Here is a 21,938-nt window from a genome sequence, read left to right as displayed (position 1 = left end):
GTTCCGGATCGGTCTAGTTCAGATCCCAACCTAACCAGTCTGGTCTCCGGTTTCCGAGTTCCACCGGTCGGATCTGGCTGAAATACGCCTTAGAGAGATTAAATAATTTCTTTAGCTTTCACTTTTAATTAAGGGTTCCGGATCAGTCTGGTTCGGATCCTAACCTAACCAGTCTGGTCTCCGGTTTCCGAGTTCCACCGGTCGGATCTGGCTGTGGACTGATGAACACCCGACTTTTAAATAACTGGGATTTCAATTCAGTAGGATGGAAAATCATCCGTCGCATAATTTATTACATCCATATACTTCATTGGATGCAGAAAAATTTCTCAAAAGAATTATGACAGTAAGAAACAATATATTTTCATCGACGAGCTTTTTTCATAATCATTTACATAGGTGCAAATGTGAAATTATACATTTAGCAACACCGGGAAACCGAAATCTAAATTAATAATCAGCTAATCTATTACCTAAGTTAGAATACTAAACTAACACTAATAAAGATACATTTTCTGATATTAATTAGACCCACAAGGGTACATATGTACTACTGATACCTTCTAACAAGAAAACAGTGCTGTATTTCTTCATTTCCTTCAATCCGATGTTGACTTGCAACCAAACAGGAACATGGGTTGATCTCCACTTAGTAGTAACGGGCAGCTGAGCCTGGCCGCGTTTCAGACCCACCACGCTGTCAGCTGTACCAGAATACGACTGTGCAAATTATGGGCCAGCATTCAAATGGCGGACAAGAGAATTAAAATCATTCAAGTACAGCCAAATAGCCAATACAGCATAAAAGTCAAGGGTCCTCCACCTATTTACTCCATCTTGGCTCAAAGTGTCGAGACCGACCCAGGACCGACCCAGAGATGAAATTATGGATAAGGGCATTTTTCGGTAATAATTCTAAAGTGTCGAACATGAACATGCAGTATTGCAGTTGCAGCCAAAGAGAAGTGTCGAAGTAAAATATCCGTCCCTCGAAAGGGTATTGGTAGCAATCACCTTTAGTCAAGAAATCGACTTTGAGGCTTCGACACACAAATACAAGAGGTAGAGATCAATCCAGGTTCCACAATCTCAGTGCCCCCACCAAGGGTTAAAGGAGTCCCTATCTCATGGATATGTATATCTCAAAGTGGTCTATACAAGCACATGATTTGCTCCTTTCTGGACCACTCAATGCTAAATTCCTCCCAAGAATCAACCAAATAAACACATGATGATGCCGGAATTATCCCGAAAACAACAGTCAGAATCAACTGACCTTGGATTTACTGTATATTAAAGGCTCATGATCGTCCGAAGGGTTACTTTCAATGGGGTACGGGTAAACCGTAATTAAGGAATGATCTAATCTTTCCGTCCCAACCTGCAGTCACAATGACCATACCCCAGGCATGGGAGTCCGACTTGCTTTGACATGTTCTAAGGAATTTGTATTCGGATTTGTGTATGGAAGAGGTTTTCTTTGGATTAAGAAGCTTTTCCTCGGGCCATAATGCCGACCCTTTAGGATAGTTTGACTCTTGAAATAAATCTTCCCCACATGAGAAATTGATGGGGGAAAAAGATGGTCCATGGCGAAAGGCAACATTTTGATGTTTGTTACCTCGGGTCTCATTTTGAAGCCCTGGCCAAGGCAGGGCAATAGAAGCATTGGAAATAAACCGCTCTGATGACTTAACCTTCTTAACGTGCGACGATTCTCTGGAGTCGTGGTCAGCACACTTCCATATGTGAACATTAGAATCTTCAGAAGCTGAGATTATACGTTTTCCATCAGATGTGAACTGGGCTGAACTAAAAGTTCCAGAACTTCGAGCACCCTTGGCTTTGTATTTGCCGATCACATCTACTCCTTGGACTATTCTAAATTGTGAATCAGCACAAGAAATCATCACTTTGCTTGGATCTCGGGGGCAGAACTGCAATGAAAGAAATTATAAATGAGAATCATAGAACAGCTGAGTACATAATGAACTTAAGATTCTAATCAGTGGCGGACGAGGGCGCTGGCAAAGCCTGCTAACCGCTAATGTAATCATAAATATGAATTTCATAAAACATTATTTACTTTTTTTTTATAAATTCCTTTGTTGCAAAAATGAATCCCTATGGTTCTGGGCATGGATTTAATTATCAGCAGCGACACTGATACGTGGCTGAGTTATAAAGGTTTTGTATGTCGCATTTAGCGAGATTCGACCGCTACACCCAATACCGCAACTGAAACGATATTTAATACTATACTTCCGGGTGACAGGGTATGACTGATTACCTGGAAGCCGGTTATCCTTTTCCCTGATGATTTTTTCTTGTTGTGTAACGAAATTTGAGCATGAAGCTGCAATTGATAATCTGAAAAAAAATTAAAAAAATTAAAAATTGTCAAATACATTTCAGGAATAATGCATCTGCCAGATGATTGCAGGAGTACAGAACAACAAATAAAAAGATCTGACACCTAAATTAATAATTTTTTGATAATTCACTCTACCTGCTAATAATGTCTGCCTTTTGCAGAAGATGTTTCATTAATAATATTTTAATGAACTAAATAAACCACCGAAATATATACCTGATATGCTGAAAAACCGGCAACTTCCTGATCTTGAGCCAATGATTCCTCCCTGAAGAAGAAAAAATAAGGCGTTATTTTCGAACTTTGTTTTAAATAAATGATACCCGATTTGAGATAACTACTTAAAATTACTGTGACATACCCGACCATCAGGGCGATAGCAGACCGCAGTGACAATATCTTTAATTTCAGTCCAATATACGACTTTACAAAGAGAGATTTCCCAAACACGAACTTTCCCATCTATCGATCCACTAATGAAGTGATTTTCATCCACCGGATTAAACTCAACACATGTCACTGCATCACAATCAATAGAACACATATGATAAGAGAATAAATTTGCAGGATTTATGAAGCAAACTAACTACTCCCTCTGTCCCGGTCAATTGTTGTCCTTTGGTTTTGGCACAAAGACCAAGGAAAGAGGAAGGGGCCAATTACAAAATGACAAGTGGAACAAATTGAGTGTGATCAAAGTCATTCTTAAAATAGAAAGGACAACAACTCGCCGAGACACCCAAATATGGAAAAGGACAACAAATGACCGCGACAGAGGGAGTATAAAATAAACCAGGAACATACCGTAATTGTTATGAGGAAATACTTTGAGGCAATGGTTGTGCCCAACTCGCCACAACCGAACAGTTTTGTCTACTGATGATGACAATAGGCACTGCATTGCAAAGGTGAGGTATCAAATCACCAATTCAAGACAAAGGGAATTCACAGAAATATGAGGCCGAGGCGGCCTCATTATAATATTAACATGAGCTTCTCTCACAAATTCACAAGATATTAAAATGAAACCGCCATCCATACGACTAATTTGAAAGAAAGTACGAAGTAACACATTAGCATTCACTTACATTACTGTTAGACCATGAAAGATCCAAAATTTCACTAGTGTGCCCTCCAAACTCATGAACTGGCTTCTCCGACAGACGGAACACCTTGGGAGGAAGGACTACACAGGCAGAGTCTGAGTTTCTCCTCAACCCGGTGTTTTTTTCTTTCTCGGTACTAAGTGGTTTCAATTCGGAGAACTGATTCATCGTGAAGTAGACAGACGACGGATCCATGTTAGGAATATCTCTCTGAATTGATCTATCAAGCTCCATCACTTGCCAAACCCTCACAATTCTATCTTCACCACCACTAGCAAGAAATTGTCCATCAGGACTAAATTTCATCGTCAAGATTGTGCCTTTGTGAGCTTGGATGGTTTGACCAGAGTAAAGCGCGGAAAGATCCTTAGAATGCTTCCCAGACTGATGAACTTTTACCCTCTGAATTCTTTCCTGGAAAGTCGAATCATACTCACATGATTCCTCTCCGTTTTCAGTCACACAAGAAAAACTCCGTAATCTACTGAGCCACCATTTCTTCACCTTCTTCGTTGGCCCCACGGAACAATCCTTATCCGTGTTTTTAACAGGCAAGAATTCCCCACTAAATGAAGATGAACTCGGGTTCATCTGAGGCCGCTGAGCGTCTACATCACCCTCAACTCCTCCAATCCGATCCTCAACTCCATGGGCAAAATCCCCCTGAGAACCACTCAAATCATCACACGACAAACTCGACAAAGAAGACATACTTGTTGACAACTCATGTTGAAAACCTTCACTTCTAACATTCTTAATCCCTCTATCACAATCACTACTTTCTTCGGAATCATAACCGGTTATCTCATCTACATCCAACCCCAACCACTTAAAGAATTTACTCCGACGGGTTTCGACACTTTCAGGATTGTGTACCCAAACATCAAACTGACTACTACTACTACTACTACAAGACACACAATTCCCATCATCAATTTCCTCAAGTGCATCAAAATAATTGTTTTCACTAAGATCACTGTATGAATCCAACATTTTGTTTGAACAAAATGTCTCAACCCATCAAAGTATCAAACCCCTTCTCAAGCAACCAACTTTATATAATCCTTAACAATGTGCAAAATGCCTGAATTCCCTCCAAACAAAGGAACATCAGTAAGTCAAATATTACATAAACAAATGCAAAAACATATAAAAATAGTATTCTTATACTACTATTTCCGTCTCAACCATTTGTTTACCTTTTATATTCATTGTGAGGTATATTTTAATCAAAGGTAAACAAATAATTGGGACGGACGGACTAATAAACAAAATAAACACATATTCCAAGACCCTAATATTATACTAATCCACAAAAACAAACAGAAAACAATTCTAGTTTTAAGTACAAAACACAAGAAATCATAACATGGATCCCGATCCATATATCCATTGAACATGGTTTATATTACTTATTGACAACATCAGTTACATCACACTTCAACATTTTACAAATTACCAAAATTATGAAAACCACATCCGACCCTCCTTACCCCGCAATTTACAGGATTCATTGAGACACTCGGGTAATGTTGTCGATGCGAAAAATTATTTACATTTTCACTTGTCCACCAAAATTAAGCAAAACCCAAAAAAACCCATCAAATTAAAACCCCACTAAACCAAAAAAATTACAATCAAAATTCAAATTAACTACTCTAATTCACTAAAATCCCAATTAAATTGCACCCAAAAAACACAAGATAAAGAACCAAACTTTACATAATTAAGTAAATAACCAAACAAAATGTAAATTAAATAAGAGAGAATCTCACATGAGTATGAAAAAGAAGTATCTGAAGTCTTGTACTATGAATTGCACCAAGAAATTAAGCAAAAAAATTTACAAATTGCTGCAATTTTGGGTACAAAACAAAAAAAAATGAAATTAAATAAAAATTGAGAGAATTATATGAAATCCTTTTATTACACCAAAATGGAAAACAATAATCAGTACTATTTGAAGCAACTTAAAAATATGTTTGATTCTTTCCTTTGTTATTTTTAATATTTGATTTTAAAATTAAAAATTGGAGAATAAATAATGTATAGTGAGAAAGGGGAGAGAAATGGGTCCTTGGGGTTTGGTGTTTGGGGTTTGTAAAGATGAAATAAAAATATGGAGGACCCAAGAAATAAGCGAAATAAGAGAGGTGGGTTGTTGATTTGTAGGAATAGAAAATATGGATTATGGATTTTGAAGCGATTTTTATTTAACACCGTTTTAATATAAGATGGTTATCTGATTAAAAAAAAACGTAGATAAAAGAAGATTGCGAATTAAGTTAAGAAGGTTTTAACCGGATGGATTTGGGGAGTATTATCTTTATTGATTATATATGTAGTTATATTTGTTAGGAAATATGAAGGTTTACACTTTTTTTTTATTTTTAAAATCTTGGGGGTATATTTGTTCATTGATGGATGGCATGATAAGTTTTAAATTGCAAATCAAATAATTGATGAAAATCAATGAAAATGATACTCAATGATGAAGGTTGTATTTATTTGGAAATGTGACATGTGAACTTGAAACGGGTTGAGTTAGTGAGTCGTGCTTATAGTTAATAAAAAATCAGATTGATTTAATATGACGTTTTTAAAAAGATAATAAATGACATATCTAGCAGAATTGTAAGGAAATTTGGTAATCAATAATTTAAAATGGTAGATAATTTTGTTAGGTGTAAAATAACAAAATAACTATTATTTAAAACAATTTTTTAAAAAGTGTAATAGTATTGTTGTTGACTCGTGTCTTTTACATTTTTTTTTAAATGATTTTCTCATGTTTGATCGGAGTGAAACAATAAGTTGGTAAATTCTGATAAAATGGGTAATTTATCAACCTCTAAAATTGACAAATTCATGAGTAAATCTACAAATATGTAGTATTAACTATGAACATACTAGTATGTCATAATAAAAATAATTTGTCATTTATTTAAGAGTATCTACGTACTCAACTAAATGACAATGTGAAATATTAATGTTTACACTTTTTTTTTAAATTTTCAAATCTTGGGGTATAGTTGTTCATTGATGGATGGCATGATAAGTTTTAAATTGCAAATCAAATAATTGATGAAAATCAATGAAAATGATACTCAATGACGAAGGTTGTAATTATTTGGAAATGTGACATGTGAATTTGAAACAGGCTGAGTTAGTGAGTCGTGCTTATAGTTAATAAAAAATCAGATTGACTATTGATATGACATTTTTTTTAAAAAAAAAAACGATAATAAATGACATATCTAGCAGAATTGTTAGGAAATTTGGTAATTAATAGTTTAGACTGGTAGATAATTTTGTTATGTGTAAAATAACAAACTTTATTTTTCAAAATAATTTTTTAAAAAGTTTAATAGTGTTGTTGGTGACTCGTGTCTTTTATATTTTTTTAAAAAAATGATTTTCTCATGTTTAATAAATTCTGATAAAATGGGTAATTTATCAACCTCTAAAATTGGTAAAATGGGTCATTTATCAACCTCTAAAATTGACAAATTCATGAGTAGATCTACGAATATGTAGTACTCCGTATTAACATACTAGTACGTCATAATAAAAATAATTTGTCATTTATTTAACAGTATCTACGTACTCAACTAAATGAGAATATGAAAAACAGTTCATAAATTATACATCAGAGATACTGCATCTGATTTTGTACTTTCTGAGTTTCATGATAAATTTTTGAGTTTTATTTTAAAAAATATGATTTTTTAATATAAAGTTTTTGAGCTCGTTCATTTAAATATTAAACAAAAAAAATACAACATTGCTCAAAAATTATACTTATAAATTAAACTAATTTTGAATTTTGCCATTAAAAAATTATTATAGCACTTATAACTACATATAGAGTCAAAAACTAGAAGAGTATGAGGTAATACATCCGATGCGTAATCATTTTTCTCTAGGAAAAGTTTTCCATTTTTTTACAAAGTTACTTACTTTCACAACGTTTTTTTATCAAAGCGATGGTGAATTTTGTCGTTAGAGTAACTAGCGAATACAGAAGTGTGATTTATAAATTTCTCCTCCCGAAATCTAATCGTGGTAATTACAAACAAATAACTACGAGTAATTGACTTCCCTATATAAATTTATCATATTTATGCATTACATACTACTCCATGTAATACTATGCTATGAATCCAACCTCAAGTAAAAACTGTAACTCTAGCATGTATCATGATTAAAATCATCCCTGACGTTAGTAGATTAAACCCATTTGACTATTTTAAATTTAGTGCAACAAATTTCGAGATTCTATATAAAATTAAGTTACTCCTAAATTATAGTGCGAAGACTCCCATGAGACATGCGAGTCGATAAGGTAAAGTATTTATAATAATTTAATTTTGAAAGTCGTCGGCTAAACAATTAGGACTTTGAAATTTGCTATACTTGGACGGTCTAACCTATATGGTCAACACTTCTTGCTGATTTTCAGCTCTACCAAAATACTCTCTTTACAGAAATTATTCAATTAGTATTATCCACCTATCTTGTGACCCCTATGACCCATTTATCTTGGGATACCACCCTACAAATGTATGGCTATTTTATTACTCTATTTACGCAAAAAAATCATTTAGTAGTTAGTACTATATACATCCCCTCGAAAATGACATGAACCTTACTCAAAATATAAATTTTGTAAAGAAAACTTTATTCAAATTCACTTCATTCCGAAGTAAATGGTCTTTATTTTACTTTTACAAAAAAAAAAAATCGGTCACCATAAGCATGTCATTGATAAAAAAAAAAAAAAATTAGTATATCGGATGTATCAGACTATCAGGTAATCGTATATCTTATGCAGTAAGATACTATAAGAAGAATTGACAATCATTATTAGAATTCAGACATATATAACTATATATGTAGAATCTAAGTATAATAAAATGTTATTTTATACTGCCTTTTTCATTATTGATACTTGATAGCATATTAAAGTACATTTTGAGTAAAGTTTGCTAAGTATTATACTAAACTTAAAAAAAAAAAATTAAGATGACATTTATAAGATAAAAAAAATGTCATCATAAGAGAGATAACGGTATTTCAAAACCGTGTTTCTTTGAAAAAAAATTAAGAAAAGAATTAACGACTTGATTAACCCATTCAATTGAGTTTATATAGTACTCCTTCCGTACTAGATCAATGGTAACACTTACCTAATACGGTCGTACCACACCAATGGTAACATTCTTTATTTGGCCAACAACATTACCAAATTATCCTTATACTCATTTGATATTTACATAAAATGTCACTACATACCCCACCTACCAACTCACAATTAAACCCACAATTACATACCACACCTATTTTCTTCCCTATTCACCCTCTTTTCTTAAAAACCTTATGTTTTACCACGTTACCATTTGTGTGGTACGGAGGGAGTATATCTTTACTTAACTATTCAATATATCTTTTTTTTTTGTAAAGGACTCATAAATGCGATTTTAAACCTGAAAATGTTTGAATTTAGTTCATGAATTCTAATTCTCACGACTTTACCAACTAAACTACTCCGTGTTTGATATCGGCATTAACTAATCAATAGATGGCCACCTATTTTTACAAGAACATACTAATTTCGAGTATGAAACAAAATCGTAGGTGAACCATGTCGTCACACACACCTTCAATAGTAGAATACAATTATGGAATATAACTAATTGATGTAACAGATGGAAATGATTTAGGGTCACTAATCAACTATGATTATTCCAGCTCATTTTCTTAACAAACGTAAACATTCAAATTAAAGGTGCCATACATTTCTAAATAATTATTTGAAGAATTTTGTAAATAATGGGATTTAGTTGTGGTCATGTGCTCATTATTAATTGGTTTGTTGTTGGGAAGAATATTGCATGTTATTCTTGTAAATTAGAGAATTTTTTCGTACGATTTTCAGATGATATATACTCTTTCGGTGTAGGGTACCAGCCAGCATTTTCTGTCCAATTTGTATCTTAACTATCGGAATTATATGACATTCATACTATGAATTATGATACCCATTCAAAACAAATGAATGTAAATTCTTAAATTAGAGTTTTTACCTATTACATGGGGTAATATTTTAAGACTTGTAAAATAAATTGAAATTGAAAACAACCACTATACAAAACTCGAAATTTATCGAATATTCTGTTATATTTTAACTTAACGGTTAAGATGTTGATATCATGGATAATAAGTCCAGGTTCGACTTCATCTACTTATGATATTATTATAACTCATCACTCGTGATTGATTTGACACTAGAGAATAAAACTCGAATATTAATGTGTTCGCCTCACAAGCTCTTTATTCAAGTAGTTTCGTTATTGCTAATATTTTTGAAAAGATATATGTACAACTTCACAAGTATCAACTCTAATTAGTAAAAGAATTGTCTCACACTATAAAACTGACTTAGACTACGTTCTTTTTTTACTTAATTTCAGCTTAGCTCAATTTTGTTCATTTCAGCTTTATTCGATTCGATCCAGTTCAAATTAGCTCAACTCCATTCATTTCAGGCTTTCAGCTCAGATCTACTCAAATTAAGTCTTACTTCAACTCTATTCAATTCAGCTCAACCTCATTCGATAAAGTACAGTCAAGTTCAGCTACGCCGACATAAAAAGGCCTTAGTATATCATTTGTGTTTATTTTAAAGTCCTAAAACATATATTAACAAAACTAGTAACTTTAATAAGTCTACTAATAAGTCAATTTAAGAGTGCCTACAATGTTAATGTCTTCACTATCACCCAACAAATAATGACAAATTGAAAAAGTAATTGGTGACTTTGTTTGCATTTTGCATGGCAATCCAACTTTAATTAGGTAGGTCGTGTGCTAAGTTACTTGTTTGAGCACTTTATATGATAATAAATTGATAATAATAATCATAAGTTGTAGTTACATTTTCAAGTCTTGTGATTTACACTTACATGTCTCCAATTAGAGGGATTAGCCTACTAAGTAGGTTCCTTCTTTCTCATAAATCACAACCAATACAAATTAAGAACCTTTGCTTTTTATGTAAAAAGGTAACATTATAATTGTGTTCTTCGAAAAGGAATTGAATTTAGTTGCAGTCTCTTTCAACTCTAACTAATTAGAATGTGTGAATGTTGGTTCCTACATTATTACTAGGCCAGTCTATAAGTTTATCTCGTGTTTCGCACAATATTTTTGTGTATTCATGTGAACTATATTTTGGATTTAATTTCACGGATTTTTATTTAAGACGGGTATAATCGTTTTAACTTTAAGATGGATCAAGTATCACATGTAAGTATTTTAAACAAATACATCAAATACATGTAACTATATTAATTAGTATATTTTGAGCATAAACAAATACCCACGATTTTAAAAACAAATTATTACGGAGTATTATTATCGTTATTCTTATTGTCATCATCGTTAACAAATCTTCAAATTTAACCATTTTTATTTATATAATTCTATGTTCCGCTCGTTTCGTGTTCCTCGTGTTTGGTTATTGAGTTGATTTCAATATTCAAATGTTGGAAAAAAAAAATCACACTATTCTTACTTCTAGTATTTTAATTTAATAATAAACTTGTAACAAATACATTTCGTAATGTGATAATTAATTAAAACAAATTCTCATCAAAGACGGGTACTATCTGTCACAAGCTGAAGACGGATACTGCCCCTCTCACAATATGCAAGTGACACTATCCATAGAGTGCTCAATTTCCCTTCCACTTGCCCTCCCACTTGCCTTATTGTGAGAGGAATATTATTCGTCTTCAGCTTGTGACGGATAGTGTCCGTCACAAGCAAGAATTATTGATTAATTAGAGAGGCATAATGAGTTGCCCTTATCCTTCCTCTAATTAATTGGCCCCTTGATTGATGCCTAAATAGAACACCTTTTTTTAAGAGTAATCAAGTGAAAACTGTAATAACTATTGTATTTTTTTAGGAAAAACTATTGTACTTACTAATGATCTAACATGTTATTAATCGTTGGTTGGCGCAGTGATAGCATGGGGCTGCGCTTGGTAGGGAGGTCTGCGGATCGAACCCCCACAACTGCGATTGGGAGGGGTTTAAATACCGCAATCCTTAGACACGCTCCAAAATCCGGATTAGTCGGCCCAATGTAATTCGGATTACCGGATGATTTAGACCCAAAAAAAAAAATGATCTAACATGTTGGAAATTTTGGGTAACTATAAAGCGATTTATAATTATGATGCCGACAATCGAAAACAAATTCCCATCATATATATTTGGGTGGAACATTATTGCCAATATAATATTAACCTAATCGTAATAATTATTTACAACTATTTAATTTTTTTTATTTTTTTTTTTGCAAAAAAGAGCCAGGAAGAAAAATATGATGCTAACAGGGTTTGAACCGAATTTATGAATACCACCCTCCTTATTTTAGAAATTAAACAAGTTGACTTTTTATGAGACTAATTTATTTTAGACCTATATAAGTAAACATTGATAAAAAAAAAATGTAATTTGTGAATGATATATAAGTGGATTATACATCTGATGTATTACCACCAATTCTATAGGTTTTGAGCATTATAATAAAATTTTCGAGTTTTGTTTTTGTTCCGGGTGTAATTCCAGAGCAAGTATCGTTACCACCCGTGGCTTGTAGAATAATGTCTTTGGTTGAACCCTTCTCGCTCTTATCGCCTCTCTCGGCCTTTCCTGCAACAATGAACGAGGCGAGGGCTTGGCTTTGTGCAAGCGTACCCACTCCGACGCCCAAGTCGGTGAACTTATAGGTATAAGTTGTATACTAATTGGCTAGGAATGTATTGTAGAGAGATAAAGGGAGATACAGGATGAATAGTGTATTTTAGGTTATGTTGTGGGATCCTTTCCTCAATGAAGGTTGAGGAGTATTTATAGGCTTTCACCTTTTGTCACGTAGTGGCCAAGTGGCCAAGTGGCTTATTAGGTGGAAAGACCGTTCTACCCTCGGCCGATAGACCCTACAGCCAAGAGAGGGTCTTGGATGTGAGTACGCGGACATGTGCCCATTTGGCGGGTTGCCATCCGAGACTTGCTAGCGGGCCGATGGGCCGCATCGGCCAGGCGGTCTAAGTCGTTGACTTGCTGTGGATATCCTTGACCTTGCTCAGTGTGTTGACTTGGTCAGCGGTGCAGAATATGCCCCATCAGTTTTAAAAATTATGAGTTTTACTATAAAATTTCTGAGTTTATTCACTTGAACATTAAGCTCTAAAAAGTTACAATAAAACTCAAAAACATTACATATAAATTTAGTAAAATTTGACTTTTGATGTAAAAAAATTAAAATCTAACTTATAAACTTTAATAAGCTCAAAAAAAATATAAATATGCTCAAAAACAAATAAACTTTGAGGTAATAAGCTCAAAAAATATATATATATATGCTCAAAAACAAAAAAATTAGAGGTAGTACATCCGATGTATGTTCCTTTTTCTCTGATATATACACTACAAAAAATTAAGGACACGAGCGACCGTCTTTTTATGTAGTCACCGGTTGTGTTATTTCTTGTAGTGATACTCCTATAATCTAATCCCAAATTGAATTAGAAACATGAATTTGCACGCGAATTGTACGTCACGTAAAACCATATTTTGTGACACATGGTATACGAGTCTACCACATAGCTCAAACTCATTGTAGTACAATACGAACTATATGGAGTAGTTTTCACAAACCATATTGCACGTAAGTTAGCATATGCTAGATGATAATCAAGTTAGTCAACCTAACTCGATTATTTCACCTACAAAACCGCAAATATAGTCGGTTAGCAAGTTCAACGAACTTATCTTTGTCATTCATGATCTAAGCATGTTTCAACTAACGATGACTCGGGTTTTAGAAAGAAAGTAAAGGGGACAAAAGGCTTATTTATCCCTCACGTCAAGTCAAGATGGTCAATTATAACTTATTTTTAGTGGCGGATTTTGAAATAAATGGTAAAGAGGTTGAAGTTTAAACTATCAACTTCTTGTATGTTTTTTTAAGATTTAATCGTTGGGCTTAGAAAAATAGCAATAAAAGAATTTTATATAAAGTTCTTCTCATGCCAAATATATATTTGTCTATTTCCCATATTTAAGAACTTTAATCAATAATAGAGGAACTTTTTTTTTTTCTCACATTTTCTATGTCATGGTCATTGGTCATCACATTTTCATATGCTAAGCAACCTAGTTTTTATTTTAAAACTCAATTCTTAAAATTAAGAATCAACTTTATAATTTAGTAAATCAACTCTTAAAATAAAGTTCTTGGCGATATTCTCAAGAATAAGAACTACTATTACTAATGCTCTTAGGGGACTGGATGATAACTTTAAGGTGAAATATGAAATTAAAACCAGCATGGACGAGCCCCCTCCCTACATAACTAAGGTCTCTACTGATTACTTCCTCGGTCTCAGTTAAATGTATTTACTTATTTATTAATCGTCTTTATAATACTTTGTATACGTTATTTAATTTTCTTGATCCAACCACAACCATATTACTGTGTAAAAATAGTTAACAAAAGATCCAATTTTATTTGTTTTGTAATATAAAAGAGGTCATCTTCATTTATTATAGCTGTAAATATAATTTGGTAATTTGTTACACGTATTTAATAAGCAAAAAATCTTCAACACGCTCAACCCAAGATTCTACAGTGTAATGATATTCCCCATCATAGATGGTCGTTAGTGCATGGATTTTGTATGCATGGAATGTCCTGCAAAACATACCAGATTCTCCTCATCGTTGACTTTTTTCACTATTATTATTAGCCCTTCAAGTTTTATTTCTTGCATGTCAATTGCCAATAACCACCTGTGTACTTAAAGTAAGTTTATAGTACGTAAAATTGAATCACATAATAACTTATGTACCTCATTTAAAAATTTAATCAGTTTTTCCAAATATCCCTAAAGATTAAGTGAAATATTCAAAAACACAAATCATAATTATCCGTAAGGTACGTATTAGAAAATCCGTAATTCAGAGCACACTTGGTTAGGGACTGATGGTCACTGAAAATATTTCTTAGCCTGTTATGAGTTGTTTCCTTATACAACGCGTGTGGTCTGTGGTAATGGTATGGCATGGCATTAATTGACGCAAATTATAGTTCCTTTTCAACGTGCAACTACGATCTTTACCTAAATTTACTGCAAAACGATCATTATCACAATCTAAAGCAATTCACCCTTTTAAACTAACTAGTTGTCTACTTAGACCATCTCCAACCATGATTTTCTCACCTCCTCATCTCACTCTCTCTTATCACTTCTCACTCATCCACCTCATTATTCCTCAACTTTTCAATTTACAACCAAAACACTTCTCCAACAATAATTTACACTTATTCCTCATCACTCTCTTTCATCATTTATCTCTCTTACTTTAACATACCCTACACATTTTTTTACATTAAAATCTATTTTCGTAATTTGTTCGGGTTTTCAACTCGATAATTAATCGACTTCAGTTTTATTATAGAAAAAAAGGTTAAAACGTTTTTTTCTCTTAAAAAAAAATATTTTCCAAGACAATTTCTAAAACATAAAAATTTAAAATTTAAAACATTATTTTACAAGGATACATTAATACAATATTTAATAAAACACACCAATATTTAAAAAAACACACCAATATTTAATTGTATTAGAAATGTGCATTTGCAGTGGAAATTGTCCTTCAGCACTGCGCGTTCCCTTCCTTGCATAATTTATCGCCTTCGGTTTTATTATAAAAAAAGTAAGACGTCCATTAAAAAAAACGATATTTAAAAGTGTAAAGAAAATCAAAAAAGGAAGAGAAAAAAAGTGGGTGAATATATATGTCAATATTACTACCTATTTGTAGAGGAAAAAAAAATAGGAATTATGATGTAATTATTTTTTTAAAAAAAATTAATTACAAATTAATTTTAGGCAAAAATTAAATTATGGGTGCAATTAAATGGACAAATATTGGTGTACCAAAAAAATGAACATATTTAGCAAAGAAGCTACGTCGTTTTGGTGTAGCAAACATATTAAATGGACAAATATTTGGTGGGGTCTCTGAGAATTGGCAACAAAGAGCTGCGCGTCTTCATCCTTGATTTGTAGCGCAGCGTTTTCATCCGCTCTTTTACACTCCTTCATCCTCATGATTGGAGGTTGTTTTTATTCCTCAAACTCTCATCCTCATATTTCCGCGTAGAGTCATCCTCATGGTTGGAGGTGCTCTTAATGATCAAATTACCCATAGATTTGGACCAATTCCCATTGTTTGTTTGCTTGCTTTAATGTTCACCAACTAAAGCAAAAAAATTCTAGTACTAGACTCGAGTTAAACACGATGTGGAGCATGAAAAATCCTTAGGTATACCCAGTGACGGAGTCAGGAACTAACCTCAACAGGAGCGAGCGGATAATAGTTTAAGGGAATTTTGAAAAATATTGGAAAATTTTACTAACTAAAAATTTTGAAAATTTCGACGGTCATTAACCCCGCCTAAATCCGCCACTGGGTATATCGGGTGTAACAATTTCCCTATTAAATATGGCGTATAATGATATGGTGCAACTGGTGTATGTATGGAAGAATTAAAAAAAATTCTTAAATACAACAGATATACCTCGTCATTGTATGCCCCCATCCGTGGGATGTCTCCGTTTTTTAAGGAATATTTCTTGTATTTTACTTTCTTATACTTCGTATATGTTCTGGTATATGATGATGTGGTACATCTGGTGTGTGGAAGAATTTCTAATGGGATAGAATATAATTATTATCCTTTTATCTGACTCAAATTATATTTTTGAAACCAAATTCAAATAAATCTCGACCACATTATGTGTCTTAAACAAAATCTTTCTCTCTCATCCTTAGTGAGAGAGCTTTTTTCTCTCTTTTCTTGAGAGCTCTTCTATCAAAAAAGCTTCCTTTTAATCATTTCTATCTATCAATTTCTACTGGGTAAACCAATAAAGCATCTAAATTAAACAAATAACTCTGCAAATTCCGTTGATCTGGGATTGGGGGTTGTGGTGGCTCAAGGTTTTTTGATCCGCCCTAAAAAAACAATCATTAATTGGATAAACCCTGCAAATTCCCCGTTCTTCTAATTGGGTTCTTGAACCCTATTATGTTGCTTTAATTACAGCTAAAGGCATTATTACCTATTACGTGTGACTCTGGGTATTTGATTCTTAATCATTGGATATCCTTAAATGCTAATTGGGGGTTGTTTTGGTTGAAGGCTCGAGGTAATTCAGGCCAATTGGGGTGGTTTTCTTTTCACTGATTGGGTGACGGTTTACCTCCCCAATCAGGTGGGGGTTTTTGTGGGTGGTGTTTTGGGGCTATTTAAGCCTGCATAATGGGAAAGTTCAAACCATCAAAATTTAGTCACTCTTCTCTCTTGAATAAGTGTCATCTACACTCAAATCGTCTACAATCAGATTTTACCAAAAAGAAACAAATGGAATTTGAAGGGCAATTTGGTCGTTATGGCCAGGGAGGGATCAGGGACAATAGACATCAACATGCAGGGATAGATGATCATGAAGATGTCCACCAAAACTTTTATCATCATCAGAACTTCCATCAACCCCACCCTAATGCGGATTTCAACCCGATGAATCCACTGCATGTGAACCTCTGGCGGTATCCAAGGTCAGGGGGGGTAATAAATGTGGATCCGGCAGAACTGGGGAGGTCTAGGGAGTTCTGGGGTAATTGTTGCTTGGGATTCTTGGTGGATTACCGGTTATTTGAGGATGACCTGGTCAATGATGTGATTAGACGTAAATGGGATACGAATGGAGTAATTACTGTTTTTAGAATGGGTGAAATTTATGTTCTGCATTGTGAAGATGTTGATGACTTGGAGGGACTGCTGAATAGAAGCACAGTGACAATTGATGGCGCTCTGATGGTCTTGGCTCGTTGGTATCCAGATACAGTTCCAAGGACGGTTCGCTTCCCATATGCTGAGGTATGGGTACGCATTTGTGGTCTTCCTTTTGAGTGTCTAAATTTACATGTTGCTCATGTGGCGGGTAAAATGTTAAGTCATCACTATCAAATTGAACCTTTTGGAGTTGTCCCACGTAATGATTACTTGAGGTTGAGAGTCTGTCTAAAATTAAATGAGCCGCTAATGCCTGGATTCTTCCTGGCTATGGATGGAGGATACCTTCTTTAGGTTCAATTTAAATATGAGGAAATTTACAAATACTGCATTAAGTGTGGTAAAATTGGGCATAGGGGGGCTCAGTGTACTGAGAGTCTCATGACAGTGGTTACTAGTATTAATGGCATGATGGATAGGATAGTTGAAAAGGGTTTTATGGTTTTTGAAGCTCATAGCAACCACACTATGTTCAACATGGACCTAAGGGCTCTTCCCTCTACTACTCAAACGATTACCTATAGGGTTCACCTGGGTAATCGTAGGATGGGGAGTGATAACCAAAGAAGAAATGAGAGGGAGAGAGTTGTTTTCTTTGACCTGGGCATTACTGCGGGGGGAAGGGTCCTTCCTGGTATGAGCTTTGCTGTAACAACTCAACCTTTTGCTGGTCCTGTTCTATTCCAAGTGGGACCAGAGGCAGTGCACATGGGGGAGACAGGAGGAAGAGTATTTAATGGGGTTGCTGGAGATGCTGGTATGGGAAACAGTAGTATGGCGGGTAATGTTGGTTTGGGTACTAGAGATAGGGCTCATACAGGGGATGTGGTGATGGAGGAGGCGGTAAGAAATCAGGGAAATGGTTTTGTTCAGAATGGGATGGGTGCACAGAGGATGGGGGAAATGAGGGGTAATAGGGCAAATGAGAGAGGGCAAAATAGTGAAAGAAGGGGTACAGGAGGATGGATTGAGGAGAATAATGGAAATAATGAGGACGAGTATCATAGTGCAGGGGAAGACTTTGAGGAACCAGGGGGACATGTTGGGAATATGGCTGGTCTGCAGACAGGTGCTGGTGTGCATGCAGGTGCAGGAGCTGGTGTACAGGCAGGGGCAGCACATATTGTGGTGGGAGATGCATATGCAGTGGTGGAGAACAATCAAATGCCAAGAGGAGGACTTGACAGAGACAGAAGGATCCAGGGTGCAATTGCAAGCAGAGTGGAAAGTGACCTGGAATGGGCAAGAGCTCAAGCTGATTTTCGTGGGCTGAACCAGACCTTTGATCCACCACCAGGTGGGATCCCTATTAGATATCACTATCCTGATGGGGAACAGCATGGAATGGGAGGAGAAATGAACAATGAAGCTGATGCAAGTTTGGAAACTGAGAACACGAATGTTATCTTGATCAGTTCAGACTCTAAAATGGAAATGGAGAACTTCTCTGATGTTACAATTCCAATGGCAGTTAATGAAGGAATGAATGAGGAGAATACATATTCTGACATTGAAGGGCAAGCTGCTGTGACAGCTACTGTGGTTGTGAACTTGATTTCAAGCACTGATGATTCAGAGAATGCAAACACTGAAATACAAAGTAAGGTTGCCTCAGGGCATGTCAATATCGATCTTGGTGAACCGTCTTGAAAGTTCTGTCAAGGGGAAGGAGGATCTGGGCACAAAGAGTGACTTGGGAAGGAAACGCAATATTCTATCTATTATTCCTGATGCTATTGTCAGGAAAGATCTGGAGCTGCAGCTGGGATCTTCATCCTTAATGCCACTTGAAGAGGTCGTGATGAGGGGCATGGGGGGCAATGGGAATAGCAAGGATGGGGAAGATAAAAAAGGAAAAGGGCAGGTGATGGAGACTAACTTATCAGCAAGGAAGGGAGGATCTCAAGGATTTTTCAATATTCCGCGAGCTGGAGTCTCATCCAGGCTCATTGCAATGATGGATGAAGGAAGGGACAATAAGTGTATAACTGATGGATTCATGGGGCTGGCGGATTGCCTCTACAACTCTACTGGTGCAAATGACTTTACTGAAATCACTTCTAAGGCCAGAAAGAGGAAATGCTCCACAATTATTACTGAAGACTTGGTTCCTGAGGAGGCAGTGAGCTCTTTTGATAGAGCAAAAGGCTACCTGCTTCACTTGGCAAAAAAGAAATGCCATGGGATTAGAAGCTGGAAGGAGAATGCGATGAAGATCAAGGAAAGTTTCAGAATGAGTATTGATGATGTGGAAATGGAAGACTCCTCTGACTCATGGGATGCTGCAACTGAGGAGGGTTTTGCGGAGGTTGAGCCAGATCAATCTCCTCTTTCCCCATGATTGGCCTAATCTGGAATTGTAGGGGTCTTAATAATACGCTCGCCCCTACAATTCCAAAGCTTAGAGCGTTACTAAGTAGTAAGTACTATGAATTTGTTTTCCTTATTGAAACGAAGTGTAATGCGTGTAACCTCTACCCTACCTTTAGACCTTTTGGTTTTGAAAATTTTGTTGGTGTTGATGCTGTTGGAAGTTCGGGTGGGTTGTGGGTAGGGTGGCGTAAGGAGGCTAGTATGAGCCATGTCGTGTCTTGTAATAATTTTATCGTGCTTTTAGTGAAGAAATGTAATGGTCGTTTATGGTATCTTATTCTTTTTACGGGGCACCGTGTGTTCAAATGAGACATGCGGTTTTGGAGGAATTGGAAACCTGCATTGCATCATTGCAACACCCGTACATAATAGTGGGTGACTTCAATCAAGTAGAATATGGGAATGATAAACAAAGTAAGTGTACAAGAACTATACAAGGGGCTTATGAATTTAACCTATGGCGGATTAACAATGAGTTGGTCGACATCCCATTCAAAGGACCAAGATTCACGTGGTGCAATAATAGAAAAGGTGATAAACGCGTCTATGAAAGAATTGATCGTGCAATGGGGTCCAAGGACTGGTTGAGTATTTTTCCGAATACTGGAATTAAACACTATCCGATACAAATTTCGGACCACGCCCCGATTGAGCTTGATCTTCATCTGACACAAAATACAAGCAAGAAACCGTATAAGATAGATGCTTGGGTATTAGCGGATGAGGAGTGTATGGAAATTATAAAGGCAGCATGGATGACTGCCTTTATAGGAACTCCTGCTTATCGGGTGGTACGAAAAACGGCACTAGTGCGACACAAAGTGAAGAAATGGGCGTTGGATAAGAGACAAATGTGGAACAAAAAATGGGATGATTTTGATAAGGATTTAGAAAAGGGCATGGATATGGCCATCTTAAATGGTGAGGATGAGGAGTATACAAGATGTAATGAAAATGTTAAGGAATTCTCAAAAGCTGCTGCTATTTTTTGGAGACAACGGGCTAAGCTGAGATGGACGGTAGAAGGTGATACATGTACTAAATTTTTCTTTAACTGGGTTAAGGGGAGGGCGGGAAGAAATTTTATCTTAGGCATCAAGGAGGAGGACGGTAACTGGGTTTTTGACTCAAACCGGATAAAACAAATTTTCCAAGCAAATTTTGTGAACCTCTTCAACCCAGGTTGCAGGAATCATGATGCCAATCATACGCAAATAAGGGAGGAACTTTTGATGAGTTGGAACTCAACTATCAAAAGTGATGATGGTGACTGGCTACAACGACCTTTCACGAGCAAGGAGGTCAGGAGAGCGGTTTTTCAGATGGGCCCTCTAAAATCTCCGGGCCCGGATGGAATACCGGCTACTTTCTATCAGAAATGCTGGGCTTTTGTCAAGAAGGATGTTACGAAGGAGATCCTATCAATTCTTAATTCGGGTTCGATCCTCAAAGAATTGAACAGAACTTTCATCACCCTCATTCCTAAATGTGATAATCCAGAAGGGGTTAATGACTACAGGCCGATTAGCCTTTGTAATGTTCTCATGCGGATTGTATCAAAATGTATCACAAATAGGCTAGCAAAGGTGATGGGTTATCTTATCGGAGATTTTCAGAACGCTTTCCTCCCAGGTAGACACATCTCAGATAATATCCTACTTGCTCATGAAGCCATGCACAAAGTCAACTCACACAAAAAAGGAAAGAATGGTCGATTCGCCTTCAAGGCTGATATGAGTAAGGCGTATGATCGGGTTAACTGGGACTTTCTAAAGGTTGTATTACTTAAGGTGGGATTACCACCCAGACTGGTGACTATTATAATGAACTGTGTAACGACAGTGTCATATCAGGTGCTCTTCAATGGTGCCCCCCTTCCATTGTTTCAACCAAAATGTGGCCTGAGACAGGGAGACCCCCTTTCGCCATATCTGTTTGTGTTGTGTATGGATGTATTGTCCAAAAATGTATTACGACTACAAAACAAGGGTACTCTACGGGGTATCACTCTAGCGCAAGGGGAAAGACAATTGACTCATCTTTTCTTTGCGGATGATGCGGTCTTTTTCCTACAGGATAAAGATGAGTCTGTAAAGGAATTTCACAAATTGCTAGTTGATTATTGTGATGCATCAGGGCAAGTTAT

General features: G+C 35.6%; 1 protein-coding gene across 1 annotated transcript; it reads right to left on the bottom strand.

Moving 5' to 3' along the window:
* Positions 1–341: 341 nt before the first annotated feature.
* Positions 342–5,610, bottom strand: LOC141606403 (uncharacterized). Its single transcript, XM_074425520.1, has 8 exons — positions 5,256–5,610; positions 3,463–4,564; positions 3,179–3,269; positions 2,736–2,893; positions 2,591–2,642; positions 2,291–2,370; positions 1,277–1,937; positions 342–704 (listed from the first exon to the last, which is right to left on the bottom strand). The coding sequence occupies exons 2-7, from the start codon at positions 4,471–4,473 to the stop codon at positions 1,326–1,328; spliced, it is 2,004 nt and encodes a 667-aa protein (XP_074281621.1). The 5' UTR covers positions 4,474–4,564; positions 5,256–5,610; the 3' UTR covers positions 342–704; positions 1,277–1,325.
* Between the last annotated feature and the right edge of the window lie 16,328 nt (positions 5,611–21,938).

The sequence above is a fragment of the Silene latifolia genome, chromosome 10, assembly GCF_048544455.1.
Source record: "Silene latifolia isolate original U9 population chromosome 10, ASM4854445v1, whole genome shotgun sequence".
NCBI classification, from domain to species: Eukaryota; Viridiplantae; Streptophyta; class Magnoliopsida; order Caryophyllales; family Caryophyllaceae; genus Silene; species Silene latifolia.
Note: the sequence above shows the minus strand (reverse complement) of the source record. Positions and strands in the feature narration are given on the sequence as shown.